This window comes from Ylistrum balloti, unplaced genomic scaffold, assembly GCF_031769215.1.
Source record: "Ylistrum balloti isolate Yb309-2 unplaced genomic scaffold, AGI_CSIRO_Ybal_v1 Utg369840, whole genome shotgun sequence".
NCBI classification, from domain to species: domain Eukaryota; kingdom Metazoa; phylum Mollusca; class Bivalvia; order Pectinida; family Pectinidae; genus Ylistrum; species Ylistrum balloti.
Genome location: NW_026781998.1, coordinates 869,853 through 890,766, shown reverse-complemented (window position 1 = coordinate 890,766; position 20,914 = coordinate 869,853). Strand labels below are relative to the sequence as shown.

General features: G+C 38.8%; 1 protein-coding gene across 1 annotated transcript; it reads right to left on the bottom strand.

The window, feature by feature from the left end:
- On the bottom strand, positions 1-19,899 carry LOC132545350 (uncharacterized). The gene is made up of 5 exons (XM_060209028.1): positions 19,849-19,899; positions 8,706-8,846; positions 3,146-3,178; positions 1,541-1,621; positions 1-444 (listed from the first exon to the last, which is right to left on the bottom strand). The coding sequence occupies exons 1-5, from the start codon at positions 19,897-19,899 to the stop codon at positions 1-3; spliced, it is 750 nt and encodes a 249-aa protein (XP_060065011.1).
- Positions 19,900-20,914: the final 1,015 nt, after the last annotated feature.

Below are 20,914 nucleotides of genomic sequence, written 5' to 3'. Positions count from 1 at the left end.
TCACTGTGTCCCAACAGTAAAGGCAGCGCCATATCGGTTAAATTCGTTATTAATTAGCGGTTCAGTTTTCCTATTGTATGGTGGATAAATTTTCCTGAGTCCATGGTTGGAATATTTCCATGCATTGTGCTTTAGGAATGGTTCCTGAGACACGGCTAGTACCTGAGTCGGGGTTTTGTGGGGAACATCGGGCTCTGTGAACCAGTGTGGGGTAGTGGTGTTGAGCTTTATGGGACCGCTCTTTGGAGTTCTGTACTGTTTAGGGAAGCGTCTGTGTACAGGTGGCTTTTCTGTCGGAGTGCCTGTAAAGGAGTTTCCGTACGTTGTTTGGAGATCTCGATCTACCGCCGACCGCCCGAAATGTTTTAGGAAGCAGGTCTCTGTATGATGTAGCCTTAGATCTGGCAGTATTATCTTCCTGCCCTGTGTCCGGTCATCTCGACCCTATCAAACATAATAAAGTATGGTAGTGTTTTATCAATAGATGGCAAAGTTTCCTTAACATAATATCAACATACACTAACGTCTCTATAACAGTCTTATCAGTACTTGTTTGTCACATCAATATGCAATGTACCGTCTCATTTACACACAATGGTTTCTCATCAATATGTTGTACTGTCTCATAATATAATATCACACCAATAAAGCAAAGTGTCCATCATGGTATGGTAGTGATTCTGTAATATATCGAAGCGTATATGCACTTGTCATGTCCCCGGAGTATTCTTTCAAAGTACAATCCCCACTAACTTCGGCGTATGTTTGTACATGAAGTGCACTTCCCACCACTGTATCCCTAAAGTGCACTCTCCCGTAGCTCACTCCTCACCAACCTCGATATGCCACGTCCCTGGTACACTTCCCGCTAATCAAAGTATATTGTACACTCCCTGTTAACCCTATACTTCGTCCAAGAAGCGCATTCGCGGTAAGTCTGGTTTACTTACGTCCCCGAAGTGCACTCCCCAAAAACCTCGATATTCGTTCTTCCCTGAACTGACGTCCACAAAATGAGGTGACTGAAGTACAATTTCCGTTAACCGTAGTATACTTCGTCCCAAAAGTGAATGTCTCGCTTACCCTAATACACTGAAATACACTAACAGCTGATACGCTTATATCCTTCAAGTACATATCCCGTAAACCCTATAATACTTGGTACTTCGTCCCCACGCCTCGCTAGCCATGATATACCTTAACCACGGTACGTTAACCTCTCCGAAGTACACTCCCCAACACTCCCCGCTATCCCCGGTATACTTATGTCTCCGAAGTATACTCCCCGCTAACTATAGTATACTTATGTCTCTTAAGTACACTCCCCGCTAACTATGGTATACTTATGTCTCTGAAGTACAATCCCCGCTTACCCCGGTATACTTACGTCTCCGAAGTACACTCCCCGCTAACTATGGTATACTTACGTCTCCGAAGTACGCTAACTATAGTATACTTATGTCTCCGAAGAACACTCCCCGCTATCCCCGGTATACTTACGTCTCCGAAGTACACTCCCCGCTAACCCCGGTATACTTACGTCTCCGAAGTACACTCCGTGGTCTTGGAAAGCATTTCTGTTATCATGTTCTGAAAATCTGTTGGATGTCTTGTAATTTATCTGTTAAACGTGAAAAAACAACTTGTCAATTTAACATCAAGTTTGAAAATATAAAAAGTAAGGATGTTATACTACTAGTATAGAATCTAAGATATGTGATTTATTCCTCCAGTGTTTAGTTTGAAATCGGAAGAAATTATATCTGATGTTATTATTCTACTAAGATACCACATCAGCAGACGTCAACACAGTTAACAATTCGATGAAAATATAAACTTCATTGATTGGTTCACAAATAATTATAATGACAACGTAACGAAAAATACTGCACATCTAATAACAACTAATACATGAGCATGGTTACTTTAAAAAATAAAAATGATAACTTTTCATACGAACAAACATCCTCGCATATTTTTGACCTTTTGACTCCTGACAAGAATATTTTATCATATGTTTTATTTATTTTAGATTTTGTGCTTTCATTGTTTACCAGTAAGACGTTGTTAGTAACCAAATAACCAATTCTAAGCGTTGTCATTTGCGACAGGATAATGACGATTTACCGCCGTAAATTTGCAGTCGGGACTTTCCCATTCTAATTATCATGAGTTAGAAAAGAAAAAAGATCGATGTCACATTATTAAAAGTCTGTGAACATTTGCGGTTGCGCTTTTGTTCATGACGTCATCACGTCATCACGCTCGGGACAGTCGGAACCACTGACGTCAGTAACAATCGCCACCGCAGTTATATTTGAAAAGAGAAATTGGCGGACAGATTATCAAGGTTACACCGCCGCAAATCACTTTCATTGACCAATCAAATGCCGTATTACCTTTCGAATACATTATAATACTATGCGTCATTCATATATAACATATTGATACACTTTACACATAACGGGAAGTTTCCACGTACATTGTTGCTTATTTCTGATAACCATGTAAAATTGTTCAAGCGTACACGTGTATCCGATCAGACACGAGTATCCAAACACGCGAATGTCGTCATACAAGAGGTATTTGTGACCAAGAGTGATTTTCTTTACTTTTATTTTCAAATATTATTAAACATTAAATTTGACGAATAAGAAGGGAATTAATTATTTTAAAACAATAACATGCTCAATTACAAAAAAAAAAAACCACAAAAATAACAACTTGGATTGTGACCTTAAAATCTTTGAATTTTAAGACCACTGCGTTATACACGAACAAAATATACGTTTAAATCTACATTCAACACTACCTAAATCTACATTCTAACACTCTACTCAGTTCTACAAAGCGCTGCCGAAAACCAAGTTAGCGTGTGAACGAATTGTGTTACGTTTGCTCTAGATATAAATAATAATTCGTTTCGTAGATTCAATACCTACTACATACATGTACAGACACACCTAATCTCCATTAATTACCGTCATGTATATTACACGTACAGACGTGTATATTGTACACACGGGTACTACATTGTTATATAGCTATGTAACACAGTCAAACTAGCAAACAGCGTCCTCCACCTAAAAAACCAACATCAAATCGCCATCACCAACGAAAGACAAACACAACTGGTGAACTTTACTTTGTCTGAACAGAATGACTCCGCATCATCCAACTGAAAACAAGTAAAATCACATATCATTGTCCGTAATTCTGGCTTCTGATGTTGCTGTGTACTGAAACAGAATGTTTAATCTATATTTAATGCGGCGAGCTAACTGGAAATTAGAATGTTTAAATCATGTTGAAATGCTAGCGAAGTGTGTTGGTGTAATGAAGATGGAAATTCTGTAGACGCTGGCTTTGATCAAGTCATTATCGTACGAAAACTCACAAAAATTATGGTAATAATCTGTTTTAAATGTCTGTAGACACATTCTATCTCTTACTGTCAATTTAACCCGAGATATAAAGTCACTGTTCACAAAGATTTGTTTGGTTCTCTACACTATAGCTACGTCATTCACAGTTCATGACGCTATACACGACCATAGGTAGGTCGTTCATGACGCTATACACGACCATACGTAAGTCGTTCATGACTCTATACACGACCATACGTAGGTCGTTCATGACGCTATACACGACCATACGTAGGTCGTTCATGACGCTATACACGACCATACGTAGGTTCGTTCACCATACGTAGGTCGTTCATGACGCTATACACGACCATACGTAGGTCGTTCATGACGCTATACACGACCATACGTAGGTCGTTCATGACGCTATACACGACCATACGTAGGTCGTAGGTCGTTCATGTATACACGACCATACGTAGGTCGTTCATGCTATACACGACCATACGTAGGTCGTTTCATGACGCTATACACGACCATACGTAGGTCGTTCATGTATACATACGTACGTTCATGACTATACACGACCATACGTAGGTCGTTCATGACGCTATACACGACCATACGTAGGTCGTTCATGACTCTATACACGACCATACGTAGGTCGTTCATGACGCTATACACGACCATACGTAGGTCGTTCATGACGCTATACACGACCATACGTAGGTCGTTCATGACGCTATACACGACCATACGTAGGTCGTTCATGACGCTACACACGACCATACGTAGGTCGTTCATGACGCTATACACGACCATACGTAGGTCGTTCATGACGCTATACACGACCATACGTAGGTCGTTCATGACGCTATACACGACCATAGGTAGGTCGTTCATGACGCTATACACGACCATACGTAGGTCGTTCATGACGCTATACACGACCATACGTAGGTCGTTCATTACTCTATACACGACCATACGTAGGTCGTTCATGACTCTATACACGACCATACGTAGGTCGTTCATGACGCTATACACGACCATACGTAGGTCGTTCATGACGCTATACACGACCATACGTAGGTCGTTCATTACTCTATACACGACCATACGTAGGTCGTTCATGACGCTATACACGACCATACGTAGGTCGTTCATTACTCTATACACGACCATACGTAGGTCGTTCATGACGCTATACACGACCATACGTAGGTCGTTCATGACGCTAGGTCGTTCATGACGCTATACACGACCATACGTAGGTCGTTCATGACGCTATACACGACCATACGTAGGTCGTTCATGACGCTATACACGACCATACGTAGGTCGTTCATGACGCTATACACGACCATACGTAGGTCGTTCATGACGTATACACGTTCGTTCATGACGCTATACACGACCATACGTAGGTCGTTCATGACGCTATACACGACCATACGTAGGTCGTTCATGACGCTATACACGACCATACGTAGGTCGTTCATGACGCTATACACGACCATACGTAGGTCGTTCATGACGCTATACACGACCATACGTAGGTATACGTTCGTTCATGACGCTATACACGACCATACGTAGGTCGTTCATGACGCTATACACGACCATACGACCATAGGTATGTCGTTCATGACTCTATACATACACGGCCATACGTAGGTCGTTCATGACGCTATACACGACCATACGTAGGTCGTTCATGACGCTATACACGACCATACGTAGGTCGTTCATGACGCTATACACGACCATACGTAGGTCGTTCATGACGCTATACACGACCATACGTAGGTCGTTCATGTCGTTCAGGTCGTTCGCTATACACGACCATACGTAGGTCGTTCATTACTCTATACACGACCATACGTAGGTCGTTCATGACGCTATACACGACCATACGTAGGTCGTTCATGACGCTATACACGACCATACGTAGGTCGTTCATGACGCTATACACGACCATACGTAGGTCGTTCATGACGCTATACACGACCATACGTAGGTCGTTCATGACTCTATACACGACCATACGTAGGTCGTTCATGACGCTATACACGACCATAGGTAGGTCGTTCATGACGCTATACACGACCATACGTAGGTCGTTCATGACGCTATACACGACCATACGTAGGTCGTTCATGACGCTATACACGACCATAGGTAGGTCGTTCATGACTCTATACACGACCATACGTAGGTCGTTCATGACGCTATACACGACCATACGTAAGTCGTTCATGACTCTATATACTACCATACGCATTTTGTTCATGATTCTATATACTACCATACGTAGGTCGTTTATGGTTCTATTACACTGTCATAACTATGTCGTTCATAATGTGATACACTGCGAAACGTGCGTCGTAGTTTGTTAATTGTTTTATATTTACCATGGCATGGTATTGCAAAGATGAAACCTTATCAACGTCAGTTATGTATTACCACCTCATGAACTGCTAACAGTACAGGAATAAAGCGCTTTTTGAATTTGCTCTTATCCTGTTTACATTCATACCTGCATGAATACCAACTGGAAAAAGTTAATTGGTAACATATACTTCCATACGTCTGACGTTCATGGATTTATTCACTACCATACGTATGTCGTTCATGGTTCTATAAACTACCATACGTATGTCGTTCATGGTTCTATAAACTACCATACGTATGTCGTTCATGGTTCTATAAACTACCATACGTATGTCGTTCATGGTTCTATAAACTACCATACGTATGTCGCTCATGGTTCTATAAATTACCATACGTATGTCGTTCATGGTTCTATACACTATTATACGTACATCGTTCATCCCAGGCATCAGGAGCCAGCGGCGTGTGGCTGTACGATCTCCGCGGTAGAAATAAGCCATTACACTAGGTTAATTACCATCCCAAGTAAATACGATAATGATATTCCGAGAAGTAAACAATGTCACTACATTTCTAAAGATAGATAATCCATTGGTATTCAAATCTACCACGAGAGCGATAAGCTTTTTATCCGGTTAGTTGTCCGTTAATCCGCGGGAGAGGTTCAGGTTAATCCTCACAACACTTCTTCATTACACAATTTTCACCTTAAAATATCACCAGTTCGCTTTATAGGAATCACACTGGCAGTTTTTGATCCTGTTGTCGACAGAAGGACTGATGTTGCTATGAGGGACGTGAGCGCTGTGTGGTACTGTGTTGTGTGTCTATTGCCCACGTGTGAAGCCGACAAAGATCTGATTAGAACTGAAACAATGGTCAAATCTGACACGACAGGCAGAATTCCAACTACACGATATCTCTCTCGACCACTCAGTGGACCGGGGTACCACAAGTACCATCCGACACTAAACGAATCCTTTATCTCACAATAAACGGTCGACAACCAACTGGTACCCTATGGTTTACCGACCAGAAGCAGCTCAAACTGACGTCCATCACTTATTTTGTTAAACTTTTCTTCTGTCTACGGGAATTCAGCATTGAACGTTTAAGCAAGTCTTCACTCACAAACCAACTGTCAATTCGATTAAGTCTTCAACTGAACTAGTTTGCAAGTATTCATGAACTAAGAAATTTACGTGAGAATTCCTTATTCAATCCAACGACTGATAATTATCTCGAGAATACTGTCTCCATTGTTCTTTACAATTATTAATATTGTTCGTGAATGTGTATCCACTTCTAGTCCTTATCTCCTACACCGACTGACAAAGGCCACCAGAACCCACAAACTCTTCGGTGTTCTTGTACCGTGTTACCATTGTTTTTTAGCTTTCCCGCTCTTCCTTACGTGTCAAAAGATTTCTCGTCTCACTTCCTTGCCAGTAGAACGACTGCGTTTAGTCTCGAGAGCTTTCCTTTTCTAAACGAGTCTAAGGCAGATCGACTCTCGGGTTTTCCCCTTTCTCTTTCATACCCTTGTAGAACAATTGACTTTGGTATCGAGAGTTTTAAACGCCTGCTTATAGGCGCGAAAGATACATAAAATATGGAGAGAGCTGGCAATCTGTAATCTACCACACGCTGTACATATAGTACGTACAAGAATTTGATTATTTTGGTGTTTTGTCTCTTTAACAGATTACAATTGAGGCTGTAACAATTCTTCTGGATAACAGTGATGCAGGGCTTTTGTTTAAGACAAATATCTTGCTCTCGGTGACATGTTTGATGAGCATTGTGGTATATGGTGTGATCGCGTAACGTCTGCCCTATATAACCCAGACGTGCCCTATCAGGTTAATCTTTAATTAGTGTGGAGATCAATTAAAGATTTCGTTCGATATGGCGTTTAACTATGAGATAATATCGTGTAACTGCCCTTATGATAAACATATATTCAATAACGATATGAGATCTATTGTTTCAGTCCAGTCTGTATAATACCAACAGTTTACTAGCTAGCTGTTAACATCTATAAAGTACACAATAAATCACAGACAGAAATGTCTTTCTGGTTGTCAAACTGGGACATTTTTCTTAACTTATAAAGAATATTCACAAACGAAATGTCTTTCTGGTTGTCAAATTCACAAACAAATGTCTCCTTCATCCTACTTAGATAGTATTTCTGATTGTTTTTAAATTCATCCAATTGACTTCTCCTAAGACTCTTAAACGAGGATTTTTTTATCGTACATTCAAGATGGAAATTTAGTTTATTAGTCTCTAGCAAGAGAAAATCTCCACAAACAAACCAAACTATACAATGCGAAACACGTCATACAGTTAAGACACGCACACAACAAAGTCTAGCACCAATAGACAGTAAATGAAGCTTGGTTAATAAAAATAGGACGACTGAGATCGTGGGGATAAAAACAAGGTGTTCCGATTGGTGTAAACTGTATACATGTAAATATCGTTGAAAATCGACTGTGTTCCGACTGGTTTGGTTTATAGTAGCTTTACGTCAGATCAAAAGGTAAGGTCATTTAAGGACGTGTCAGGTTTGGGTGGTGGGGCCCAGCGAGACCCTTTGCTGCGATGGATGTTAACTGATGTACCCTTATGACGTCATACGATATTCTTGTACATAAAATCACTTAATAATTGGACAAAGGGAACAAGATATCAGAATATGAAATATGGTTAAGCATTTATAAAAATGCCCAACCCATCATGTTTTACGATAAGGAATAACTTAGTGAACACTGGCTGTGTTGAATGAGAGCATATTTCCAAATATTTTAACTTACAATAATGCTTTCCGGTTATACTATTTGTTTATAGTGACAAAGAAATACAATGTGATACTATTTAATTATATATTTCTTGCAGTTTTCCGCACTGATATCCCCATTTCCCCCGATATGTGCTCACCTCCGTTTTCGACCGGAAGGGTCCCGGAGGAGGCTGTGGTCGAGCCTCATTCTCGCTGTCGAACGGCGCGGTCAACATGACCCCTGTACTGGTGGCGGCTGTTCGGTTACCTCCTGCACTCTCCGACCCCCGGTGATTAAACTGTAAAATAATTAATACCAATCTCGTAATGCATTTGCTTGAATTACTACTGCGGTCTAAACATAACAAAAATACAGCATCGCATTGGAGTCGATCAGAACAATACCAATCAACGCATTAAACATTACAAAAATCATTCAATCGTAATTAGATGGAACTGAACAGCATATAGAAATGAGCCTGATCTAAACATTACAATATTGTAACGAGCTTGGTCTAAGCACCAAAATGTCGTATATAGCTTTGTCCAAACATCACACTATCGTAACGAGCTTGGTCTAAACACCACAATGTCGTGTTTGCTTTGTCCAAACACCACACTATCGTAACGAGCTTGGTCTAAACACCACAATATTGTAATGGGCAGGGTGTAAACATCATTATATCGTAAAGGACTATAGCTATTTGTACGTTGTATAAGACACATAAACAGAGAGACATCATATCAATGTTAGATATTTATATACTAAATAAACATTCCTTTTATATCTTTTTAAGATGTCTGTAATAATGTGATACATAATTTGGTTTTCTACACGTCAATGAAGCCTAACCGAACGCTTCATTGATCAGATGTATTCTTTTGATTTTTTAGGGATATAAATTGGAATGGTGTACCAAGCGTACCACGTACACTACACCACAGTCAGAGGCAGGTAAAATCTGTCACAGCCCGGTATCAGATTTGTCCACACTGTTCCAGTAAAAACATGGCGATCAAAGCCAGCTTAATGTTATCACCCTTTTTATAAACATTGGTGCACATCAACAATGATATGCTTTGTGTTTGTGTATACACTTCAATTTTTCAGTCTCTATTGAAAGTGGTTCAGAGTCCAACACGTGGCGTTTGTCTGTCCCGAAATCAATATTCTGTAAATCGAGGAGAACTGTAAAACAGAGGCTTTGAACCGGAATAGTTTATGTCAAGATCTAAATAAACAGATCTGAATTATTCATTGTGGTAGGGAGTACATCGTAGATCATGGTGGGGTTGGTTGATGGGTACTAGAGGTGACCCTTCTAATAGATTTTGTCACGATAACATGTATCATAAGTCTATGATATATTCGTTTTATTAAAGTATTGATCTGCTTTCAGTTAGCGTTCACTGGCGTATGAATGCCAACAAGGATAAAAAGCAAATTCAATGAATCGCGTCCTTTCATGTTGGCATTCATATGCCAATGAATACTAGCTCAAAGCCGATTAGTGCTTAAACAATCAGATGTATCTATCATTTTCAACTTTCGTCTTGTTAGAAGAGAAGGCAACCTCAGTCTGTTTACATTACTTAAAATATTACTACGCCGGATGGCAGTTCATGAGCTGGTAATACACAACAGACTTCAAGGGTTATATGGTAGCAATGTCATAAAATGGCAAATACATTATATGTAGCATCATGTCCACATAAAAAAAAGATTTCATTTAATGCATAGGTACTGACAACACAAATATTAACATTTTTAAGTTACTCGTTAAGCTACGGATATCAAATGTCGACAGCTGGTACACAAATACAAATAACAATAGACTTTCATTGTATACCCACTAAATACAAAGCTCTGTAAAGGGCTCACCCTACAAAGATCACTCAGTGTTTTCTTTATTCTGAATCACGCGGCCTATATACGATAGGTTTAACAACACATATAAAAGCCTCTTCTAAAATATTTAGATTTTGACTAAGCTGTTGTAATACTGTAATGTACGTACTTGGGTTATTAATAATGAACTTTAAACAAAACGCCCTTTTTTCTAAAATCATGGATATTTTCAGAACGATTAGATGGAACAGAGACGTACATACGCCTCTAGTTGGAAAATGTATGAACTAAAAAGGACGCTCACATGAATTCTTTGATTTCCGGATGATAAAAATAACTAATTGATATGTAGAGAAAAAAACGAACACAAAATACGATAAATAAAAAGAAGTTAAACTAATTATTATGTAAAGAGTAAATTATGTTCAGTTTATAAATGCCTTGGGTTCTTTTGGATTCTTGGAAGCATTTGCTCTGCGTTCACATGACGTCACTCATGACGTAATTGTGATGTCATACCTAATAAAAACTTCCATAATATCAAGTTTATAGGAGGGAAAAACAGACATTACTACTGAGAAAATGGACAGAATTGTAAGACTATCCATTCACACGACAGACACAAGGGACAACTGTCTTTCATTTTCGTGTCAATATTATCTCAGAGTTAACTGTAAGCTTAAAAGTGACGGAACAGATTAGTTGCGATTTGAGCGGTCGACGACTTTTACTAATCTCCATGAATGAAATTTGATGGTGTCAATAGAGAAAACCTTAACACAGAATGAAAAGGGGGAGGGGGAACACATTTTCGGACGACAGTTAGATTGTTGCTTGAATCATTTTCGGTCATGGATTTGACAGACTGCAAAGTCTACAGTCCAATATGTACGTGTCCCTTCTATAAGCCCCAAAGGTAAGATTGATGATCCGGGGATGTGTGTAACTGTACGCTTGGTGAAGTTAACGTGTTCAGAAATACAATGACATAATCGATAGTAGTGTATTGTCCATAATTACGAGGCTTTCCACGGAACACGAATACATCATTAATCCCGAGAAAAACTGATATTTTCTCAAATATTTTTTATTAATCCTTTTTTTTGTACATCACTAACCGTTATTTAGTGTTGTCTGCTTGACGGTGGGTTCGTTAAAACAGCATTTGTGTAAAACTGCGATATTGATACGGAAGAGGTATTATTGTACAGCCTCAGCGACAATAACAATAGTGTTGGGTCCTTAGAAATCATTATTCCTGACCGCACTAAAGATTGATGCCCGGGTCGATACATGTCGTTTGGTGAAGCAAGCTCCGTACTGATATAGTCAAGGACGGCATACGAAATCTTTTATTGATGTTAGTAACTTTTAATAAACTGTTGACGTGTTTATGAACAAGAAGTGTTGGGTGTGTTTATTGCCGAGGACTGTCGACGTTTTTATTACCGAGGACTGTCGACGTTTTTATTAACGAGAACTGTTTGGTGTGTTTATTACCGAGGACTGTTGAAGTGTTTATGAACGAGAACTGTTGAAGTGTTTATGAACGAGAACTGTTGACGTGTTTATTACCGAGAACTGTTGAAGTGTTTATTACCGAGGACTGTTGACGTGTTTATTACCGCGAGGACTGTTGACGTGTTTATTACCGAGGACTGTTGACGTGTTTATTACCGAGGACTGTCGACGTGTTTATTACCGAGGACTGTCGACGTGTTTATTGCCGAGGACTGTCGACGTTTTTATTACCGAGGACTGTCGACGTTTTTATTAACGAGAACTGTTTGGTGTGTTTATTACCGAGGACTGTTTGGTGTGTTTATGAACGAGAACTGTTGAAGTGTTTATGAACGAGAACTGTTGACGTGTTTATTACCGAGGACTGTTGACGTGTTTATTACCGCGAGGACTGTTGACGTGTTTATTACCGAGGACTGTTGACGTGTTTATTAACGAGGACTGTCGACGTGTTTATTACCGAGGACTGTTGACGTGTTTGTTACCGAGAACTGTTGACGTGTTTGTTACCGAGAACTGTTGACGTGTTTATTACCGAGGACTGTCGACGTTTTTATTACCGAGAACTGTTGACGTGTTTTTTACCGAGGACTGTTGACGTGTTTATTAACGAGAACTGTTGACGTGTTTATTAACGAGAACTGTTGACGTGTTTATTAACGAGGACTGTTGACGTGTTTATTAACGAGAACTGTTGACGTGTTTATTAACGAGGACTGTTGACGTGTTTATTACCGAGGACTGTTGACGTGTTTATTAACGAGAACTGTTGACGTGTTTATTACCGAGGACTGTCGACGTGTTTATTACCGAGGACTGTCGACGTGTTTATTAACGAGGACTGTTGACGTGTTTATTGACGAGGACTGTTGACGTGTTTATTAACGAGAACTGTTGACGTGTTTATTAACGAGGACTGTTGACGTGTTTATTACCGAGGACTGTTGACGTGTTTATTAACGAGAACTGTTGACGTGTTTATTACCGAGAACTGTTGACGTGTTTATTACCGAGGACTGTTGAAGTGTTTATTACCGATGACTGTTGACGTGTTTATTACCGAGAACTATTGACGTGTTTATTACCGAGGACTGTCGACGTTTTTATTAACGAGAACTGTTTGGTGTGTTTATTACCGAGGACTGTTGAAGTGTTTATGAGCGAGAACTGTTGACGTTTTTATTACCGAGGACTGTCGACGTTTTTATTAACGAGAACTGTTGACGTGTTTATTACCGAGGACTGTCGACGTTTTTATTAACGAGAACTGTTTGGTGTGTTTATTACCGAGGACTGTTGAAGTGTTTATGAGCGAGAACTGTTGACGTTTTTATTACCGAGGACTGTCGACGTTTTTATTAACGAGAACTGTTGACGTGTTTATTACCGAGGACTGTCGACGTTTTTATTAACGAGAACTGTTTGGTGTGTTTATTACCGAGGACTGTTGAAGTGTTTATGAGCGAGAACTGTTGACGTTTTTATTACCGAGGACTGTCGACGTTTTTATTAACGAGAACTGTTGACGTGTTTATTACCGAGGACTGTTGACGTGTTTATTACCGAGGACTGTTGACGTGTTTATTACCGAGAACTGTTGACGTGTTTATTAACGAGAACCGTTGACGCGTATTGCATATACGGAAAAGGCATGTTGTAACTAGGATTGTATGAAAACTCCCGTGGTCCGTCCGAAAAGATAAAACATCTTGATGTCGATAATTTTTCGCAGTGGATATAAGATTGTCAAAGCCGTTGCTGTAAGCTTTTCTCAGAAACTGCAGCTGTAGGTGGTCTGATAGCAGGTTAGTGTAGTTAAATGAGGGGTTCGATTATTCCATCAGACATGAAATGGTATGGGAGTTATATATTATTACAAATATATACACTAGTCAGAGATCTACATGTCTATAGATAGTAAATACAGAAAACGTTTGACAGAACCAAGGGGTCAGGTCTTTACCTATGTCGCAAAGCACGTTTCATGCAAAATGATACTTGAGTGGCTAATGATTTTTCTTAATATCAGGTGTCACAATTTCCCGTAAAACCGTTAGAATTATTCAATAGAACTAAATTGATCACATGGATCTAAAGGGTAGTAGCCATTGTGACACAGACGGTTGCCATGTAATTGTTTACTTAAGAGACACAGGTGTGGTTTGGAATATCTCAAACCAGACGTCACATCGAACAACATGTAAAACACCTGAGTGTGATTAGCATAACTAGACTATAGGGAATATTTAAAACACAATCTACCTCTCCTACATACCACTACACAGCGCCAGCAGAACATTGCGGCTATCGTATAAAAACAATGTTGCTCATATTTTGTTCATAATGCATATAAAAAGAGAATTTCGGTATAGACTTCGAAAGTGTCTAACTGATACCTTTTCGCATCATTCATTTTGGTATTTAAAAAAATCAAATCGACAATACTGATGAATTTTGTACGAGCTTTAAGTCTCTGTTATCAACTGATACGTCCCAGAATGCGACCCATGGAAGATATGAGTGTTTCAATGCGGAACTCTTTAGAAAAAGATATATCATAGAAAGTACTGGTATGTAACTTAACAGTTTGTATTTTACCATACTCCATGAATAGTGTACATAACGGTTTGTATGTATCATAACAATAACATACATGCATATAACGGCTTGTATGTAACAAACACCCTTAACGGTTTGTATGTAATATACACTCAAAACGGTTTCTATGTTACATACACCCTTAACGGGTTGTATGTAACATACACCCTTAACATTTTGTATGTTACGTACACTCAAAACGGTTTTTATGTAACATACACCCTTAACGGTTTGTATGTAGCAAACACCCTTAACGGTTTGTATGTAACATACACCCTTCACTGTTTGTATGTAACACACGTCATCAACGGTTTGTAGATAACATATACCTTTTACGGTTTGTAAGTAGCAAGCATCCCCTGAATAGTTACTACTAAACACTAAACCATACATAACAGTATATTGTACCATTAACATATATAATCAAGGCTTAACATACAAGCTGAGCGGTTTTTATTTAAGCGTACGCCATTAATAGTATGTAACATACACCTATATGTACCTTTTCGAGAGTTTGTATCGTACCATAACCTTAAACGTTTGTACGTTCAAAAATGATCATTTCGACAGACATTTGCGTACTCCGACCTTGGTGGGATTTGAGACCACTTGAAGTTTACCTACTAAGTAAATATATAAAGCCTCTACAAATTCAGACCTGATCTTTATCGATCTGCACATTCTATGATTATAAAAACTAAATCGATCAATAAAGTATTCATAAAAGAACGCATTGGTATCACCTACATCAGTCCGTATGTCACGTGACACACTCTCCTTAACGCTTACTTCGGTTTGGTTGTATAACATTGTCCTGAGTTGATAGAAAGCCAGGGATAAGGAAGAAATGTAACTCAAACGTCCCACATAACGACCCTGTTGTCAATGTAATATAACTCATCACATACATTTTTGGTTATTACACATGTGTCACATGACCTTACGGATTTGTGGTTGGCTGAAAGTTTTCATGGTTTTAGTTATGACGTCATGACTCAATGGCATCATAAGCAGAGTGTCGTAAGCTGTGTTGTGTGTCCTATAATATAGCCTAAGTGGGTAGGTTTGTGAGGATACAAGTCTGAGCTGAGTTGTGTGTCCTATAATATAGACTAAGTGGGTAGGTTTGTGAGGATACAAGCCTAAGCTGTGTTGTGTGTCCTATAATATAGACTAAGTGGGTAGGTTTGTGAGGATACAAGCCTAAGCTGTGTTGTGTGTCCTATAATATAGACTAAGTGGGTAGGTTTGTGAGTGTACAAGTCTGAGCTGAGTTGTGTGTCCTATAATATAGACTAAGTGGGTAGGTTTGTGAGGATACAAGTCTGAGCTGAGTTGTGTGTCTTATAATATAGACTAAGTGGGTAGGTTTGTGAGGATACAAGTCTGAGCTGAGTTGTGTGTCTTATAATATAGACTAAGTGGGTGGGCTTGTGAGGATACAAGTCTAAGCTGAGTTGTGTGTCCTATAATATAGACTAAGTGGGTAGGTTTGTGAGTGTACAAGCCTAAGCTGAGTTGTGTGTCCTATAATATAGACTAAGTGGGTAGGGTTGTGAGGATACAAGTCTAAGCTGTGTTGTGTATCGCTTACAGGGTCCTATAATATAGACTAAGTGGGTAGGTTTGTGAGGGTACAAGTCTGAGCTGAGTTGTGTGTCCTATGATATAGACTAAGTGGGTAGGGTTGTGAGGGTACAAGTCTAAGCTGTGTTGTGTATCGCTTACAGGGTCCTATAATATAGACTAAGTGGGTAGGTTTGTGAGGGTACAAGTCTAAGCTGTGTTGTGTATCGCTTACAGGGTCCTATAATATAGACTAAGTGGGTAGGTTTGTGAGGATACAAGCCTAAGCTGTGTTGTGTATCGCTTACAGGGTCCTATAATATAGACTAAGTGGGTAGGTTTGTGAGGATACAAGTCTAAGCTGCGTTGTGTGTCCTATGATATAGACTAAGTGGGTAGGTTTGTGAGGATACAAGCCTAAGCTGTGTTGTGTGTCCTATAATATAGACTAAGTGAGTAGGTTTGTGAGGATACAAGCCTAAGCTGTGTTGTGTATCGCTTACAGGGTCCTATAATATAGACTAAGTGGGTAGGTTTGTGAGGATACAAGTCTAAGCTGCGTTGTGTGTCCTATAATATAGACTAAGTGAGTAGGTTTGTGAGGATACAAGCCTAAGCTGTGTTGTGTATCGCTTACGAAGTCCTATGATATAGACTAAGTGGGTAGGCGTTAAACAGTAAATGTTTAAGATATGAATGTATTTTTCAGTACGAGGCATTTAACCGGCGAGGTCTTACTCTAAGGTTCAGTGTTATACTGTCAGTCATTAAGAAACACACGGTAAACGGGTATCGTTAGAGCTTCGATTTTGTGTATTGACAAGTTTTTCTTCCCGTATTGAAACTCGTTGGACCGGGTCTAACTACTGAATAGCAGTCACTGAAAAGTCGCCTATTTATCTTAATAAAATATGACTATTGAAATGTCAACCATTAACTGTATTGTATGATGATCCCTTTAAATCAACGATCCCAAACAGTCTTGTCATATGGTAGAAAGCTTGAGTCGAGGTACTTGAACCACTATCTTGAACTACTGCCAGTAGTGTATCAATAACATTTTACTAATAACGACAAAAGTGACTTTCATGACACAGTTGACATAAAGCCAACAGACGTACCGTACACTTCCACAAATAAAACTGACATTAGTTGAAGAGAAGCCGGTCTGTAACTGACCGCATTCACATGGTCAAAACAAAGTATTCCTCTGACGGCCATCAGGTTACCACACAGGATTGAGAGGTACTGACCAATACCTGAGTTATCACTTTCACGTATCACACACGATTGACCACTAGGTAGATAGGTGCTGACCATTAACTGAGTTATCACTTTCACGTATCACACACGATTGACCACTAGGTAGAGAGGTGCTGACCATTAACTGAGTTATCACTTTCACGTATCACACACGATTGACCACTAGGTAGAGAGGTGCTGACCATTAACTGAGTTATCACTTTCACGTATCACACATGATTGACCACTGGGTTGATAGGCAATGACCACCTGTTGACCGCTTTAATGTGTGTCTTTAGGTCATACAGAAGTGACCACTAGAACTGACAAGTCATTGACATGTTCAAAGTGTCTATTGTGCATAACTGATATCAGAATTATGTCCCTACCATAAGTTATTGTAGCGGTCACCTCGTACAGACCATTTCTAGAGAAGGTTACAGAAATAACTACCACTTCTTGGTCCGTCTCTTCAGAGAGTCTTTGTTGTCACTGACGTAGACAACCTACTGGTCAGTCTCTCCAGACAGTCTTTGTTGTCACTTACATAGACAACCTACTGGTCAGTCTCTCCAGACAGTCTATGTTGTCACTGAGTAGACAACCTACTGGTCAGTCTCTCCAGACAGTCTCTGTTGTCACTAACGTTGACAACCTACTGATCAGCCCCTCCAGACAATCGTATTTGCACTCGGCCAGCACCAAAATCATATCAATGTGGAGGTCATATTGACTTTGTTCAGGAGTAAATATCTGCTCAGTTAAGGTACATGATTATATATAAATAACTATGTTAACAACAGGTGTTTCACCGACATGTTTCTAATTAACCCGTTACACAGGTACACACAGGTATACAAAAGGCAGTCATCGAAAATTATCGAAGTAAAACCGATCTGGTTTCAATGCTCCAGTTGTAACATTTGTTTCATATAATATTTTATTTCAGATACAATCATCAACAAAGGAAGGTGTAAATATTGACATTATACCTACTTCTGTACCGCCGCTACAGCTAACATGTCGTGCCTACTAAATAAGGTGTACATAATTCTCACTTAATGTTATAGACAACAAGAGCACGTGTTGCGTGTTTTACATGAACGGTGACTGGAGACACTTAAGTAGATAATGATGACTTCGAAAATGTATCAACTTATTTATTTTTTACCATCATTGTTTTACCACCACCACCCCCCCCACCCCCCCCTCACCTCACCAGAGCTAAGATCACCAAACATACCTCGTAATGCCATAGATAATACCAGTAATATGTGTCCATTACAATATTTCAGAACCCGAAGATTATCATCACTTTTTTTAAACTTTTGGATCAGTAACATAAAACTACTTGTGAACTTGACACATTACACGCCTGTAATTGATAACTTGACTGTTTTACATGACATCTCGAAAATAACCGGGATTTAAATTGTCTAGTTATCTATCCAGAAGTTGTGGGGTTGTACAAGTATTACACTGTGAATTTTAGAAATTTAAATGAAATGTATAGTAACAAGACATGTTCAGTAAATAGAAGAGTGTTTACATGTATACAGGTATGTGTTGGAGATTTTTCCGGTGTAACTACAGGTACGCGCGTGGGGAGATAAATGGGATGTGTATTATATCTGTGCACAGGCTTAGTTTAAATGTAATTTCCAAATATTGCAGCGACACAAAACAAATAAAGTAAACATAGATAATTGACTCAGAGACTTCATCAGTCCCATGAGTATAATATTTCTATATTTCTACACTTTCTGTGCACACGGGTTAGACACCTTTTAGCACCATTCATAAACTACATTCTAGGTATCTGCATTTTTTAAACGACCTGTCGCATAGATTATCATTGCCCTTAGATAGCACACACCGTATTCAATTAGCAGACTATACCACTAACATTGTTAATAAGATAATGAAGTATTAATAGGACCCGTTGTATTTGTCGCGACCAGTGTCTTTTTATTGGAATCCAGTTACCACGTGTATATATATAGTATTCCTGTACGACAGCCTTAAAACGTCTGAGCGCGTGCAGTGTTTCTAACGTTAAAATCACGTATATGTTGCTGACTTATATGTGTATACCGGTATGCTGTACACTTATCTGAATTTTATCAATTCCAACAAATTTTAATCAAACAAATATCGTGAATGCTTGATATTATTAAACGCTATATTAAACAAACTTAATTGCACTTTCAATGAAATGTGGATCTCGACACACTGTTACTATTTAATATAGGTATATAACCTCTAAAATGTTTTCAATGCTGATATATGTTAACTACAGTGATATAGAACCACAGTGAAGTTTAAATACATCATGGAGTTTCTTATGTATTTTCTAATTCCTTCTGATGGCAACTAGACCGTAAGGGATTTAACTTAAAACTGTGTATATCAGAACATAGGAAACCCTCTGTTTGAGATAACGATATTGGTGTGTAAATGAAATACATAGGTAACAGTATAGTTTAAGTTATAAAATACATATAATATATAAAAAAGAAACTTACCCAGATTCCTTCCTTGGCCGAGGAGGGAGCAAACCTACGTCCGCGACCCATGTCTCACCTGTCAGGTTTACACCTGGACACAATCACTAATTAGCACTCTCACCTATTCAATAAAAAATAATTAACTGTGAGGAGAAAGCATGATACTGTAGTTATTCCTTTAGTTTGGACCTTTTCGTCGGGACAGTTCTAAAAAGCTGTCATACTTTCACTAACACATCCAAGTATGTCCCAATAACACACAGTTCTATACGTTTAGCTCTTATCTTATGTACATACCCATATCAGGTAATGCACACATTGGACCACTGTACATATATCCTTCCGCCTATACAGGTAAAACTTAGTCCCTTAGAAACAATAAGTACACACCTACTGACTATCTATCACAGAGAATTATGATATGATCACATTAAAATAAAAACAATTAAGTTAATAAACAATTTAGATTTTTAAAAAGTTCATATAATGACAATTTTATATATCGTCGCGGATTGATTCGTTCGGGGTGGTTGCTAACGACGCCAGTAGTAGAACTCTATTAAGAAAGATAACTCGAAGAGATCGTTAGCAGGTTTTGTTGAAATGCTGATATAGACGGAGTTATTAAGTTAGTTTTATTATCAGAGTTTAACAAACTGTTGTTACATTATCAAGCATAAATAAATCGTTTCACAGCCTGTAAAATCTCGTTCTGGCGATAACGAAAACGAAAAAGAAAGAAAGAAAGAATGGGACATCAATAAAGAATATGTGTCCATTATTTAACTTAACTTAAAACTGGGTTGTAAGCCATATGAAAACAATAGAGGAAAAAAATCCAAAAGTCTCATAAATATCACTTATTAAACCTACCGCTGGTCTTTAAGTTTTGCACACTTCAGAATCAAACATTGATGTATTTTATATATACTTATGTATACGTCATGTTTACCAGTTGGTAATTAATCTAAACATATACTATAAACTATATACTATATTTTAAACGTTATTCAAATTTTGCTCGCACTTCTTTAAATAGGACATACGAAGAAGAACTGACGGATATCTGTACTAGAAGATCCAC

Bases quoted from the DNA above. Each gene is read 5' to 3' on its own strand.
- LOC132545350 (XM_060209028.1), bottom strand. From the start codon at position 19,899: ATGGGTCGCGGACGTAGGTTTGCTCCCTCCTCGGCCAAGGAAGGAATC. The intron at 8,847-19,848 runs GTAAGTTTCTTT...ATTATTTTACAG, and splicing joins CGGCCAAGGAAGGAATCTGG to TTTAATCACCGGGGGTCGGA. The intron at 3,179-8,705 runs GTGAGCACATAT...ACTTGTTTTCAG, and splicing joins CCTTCCGGTCGAAAACGGAG to TTGGATGATGCGGAGTCATT.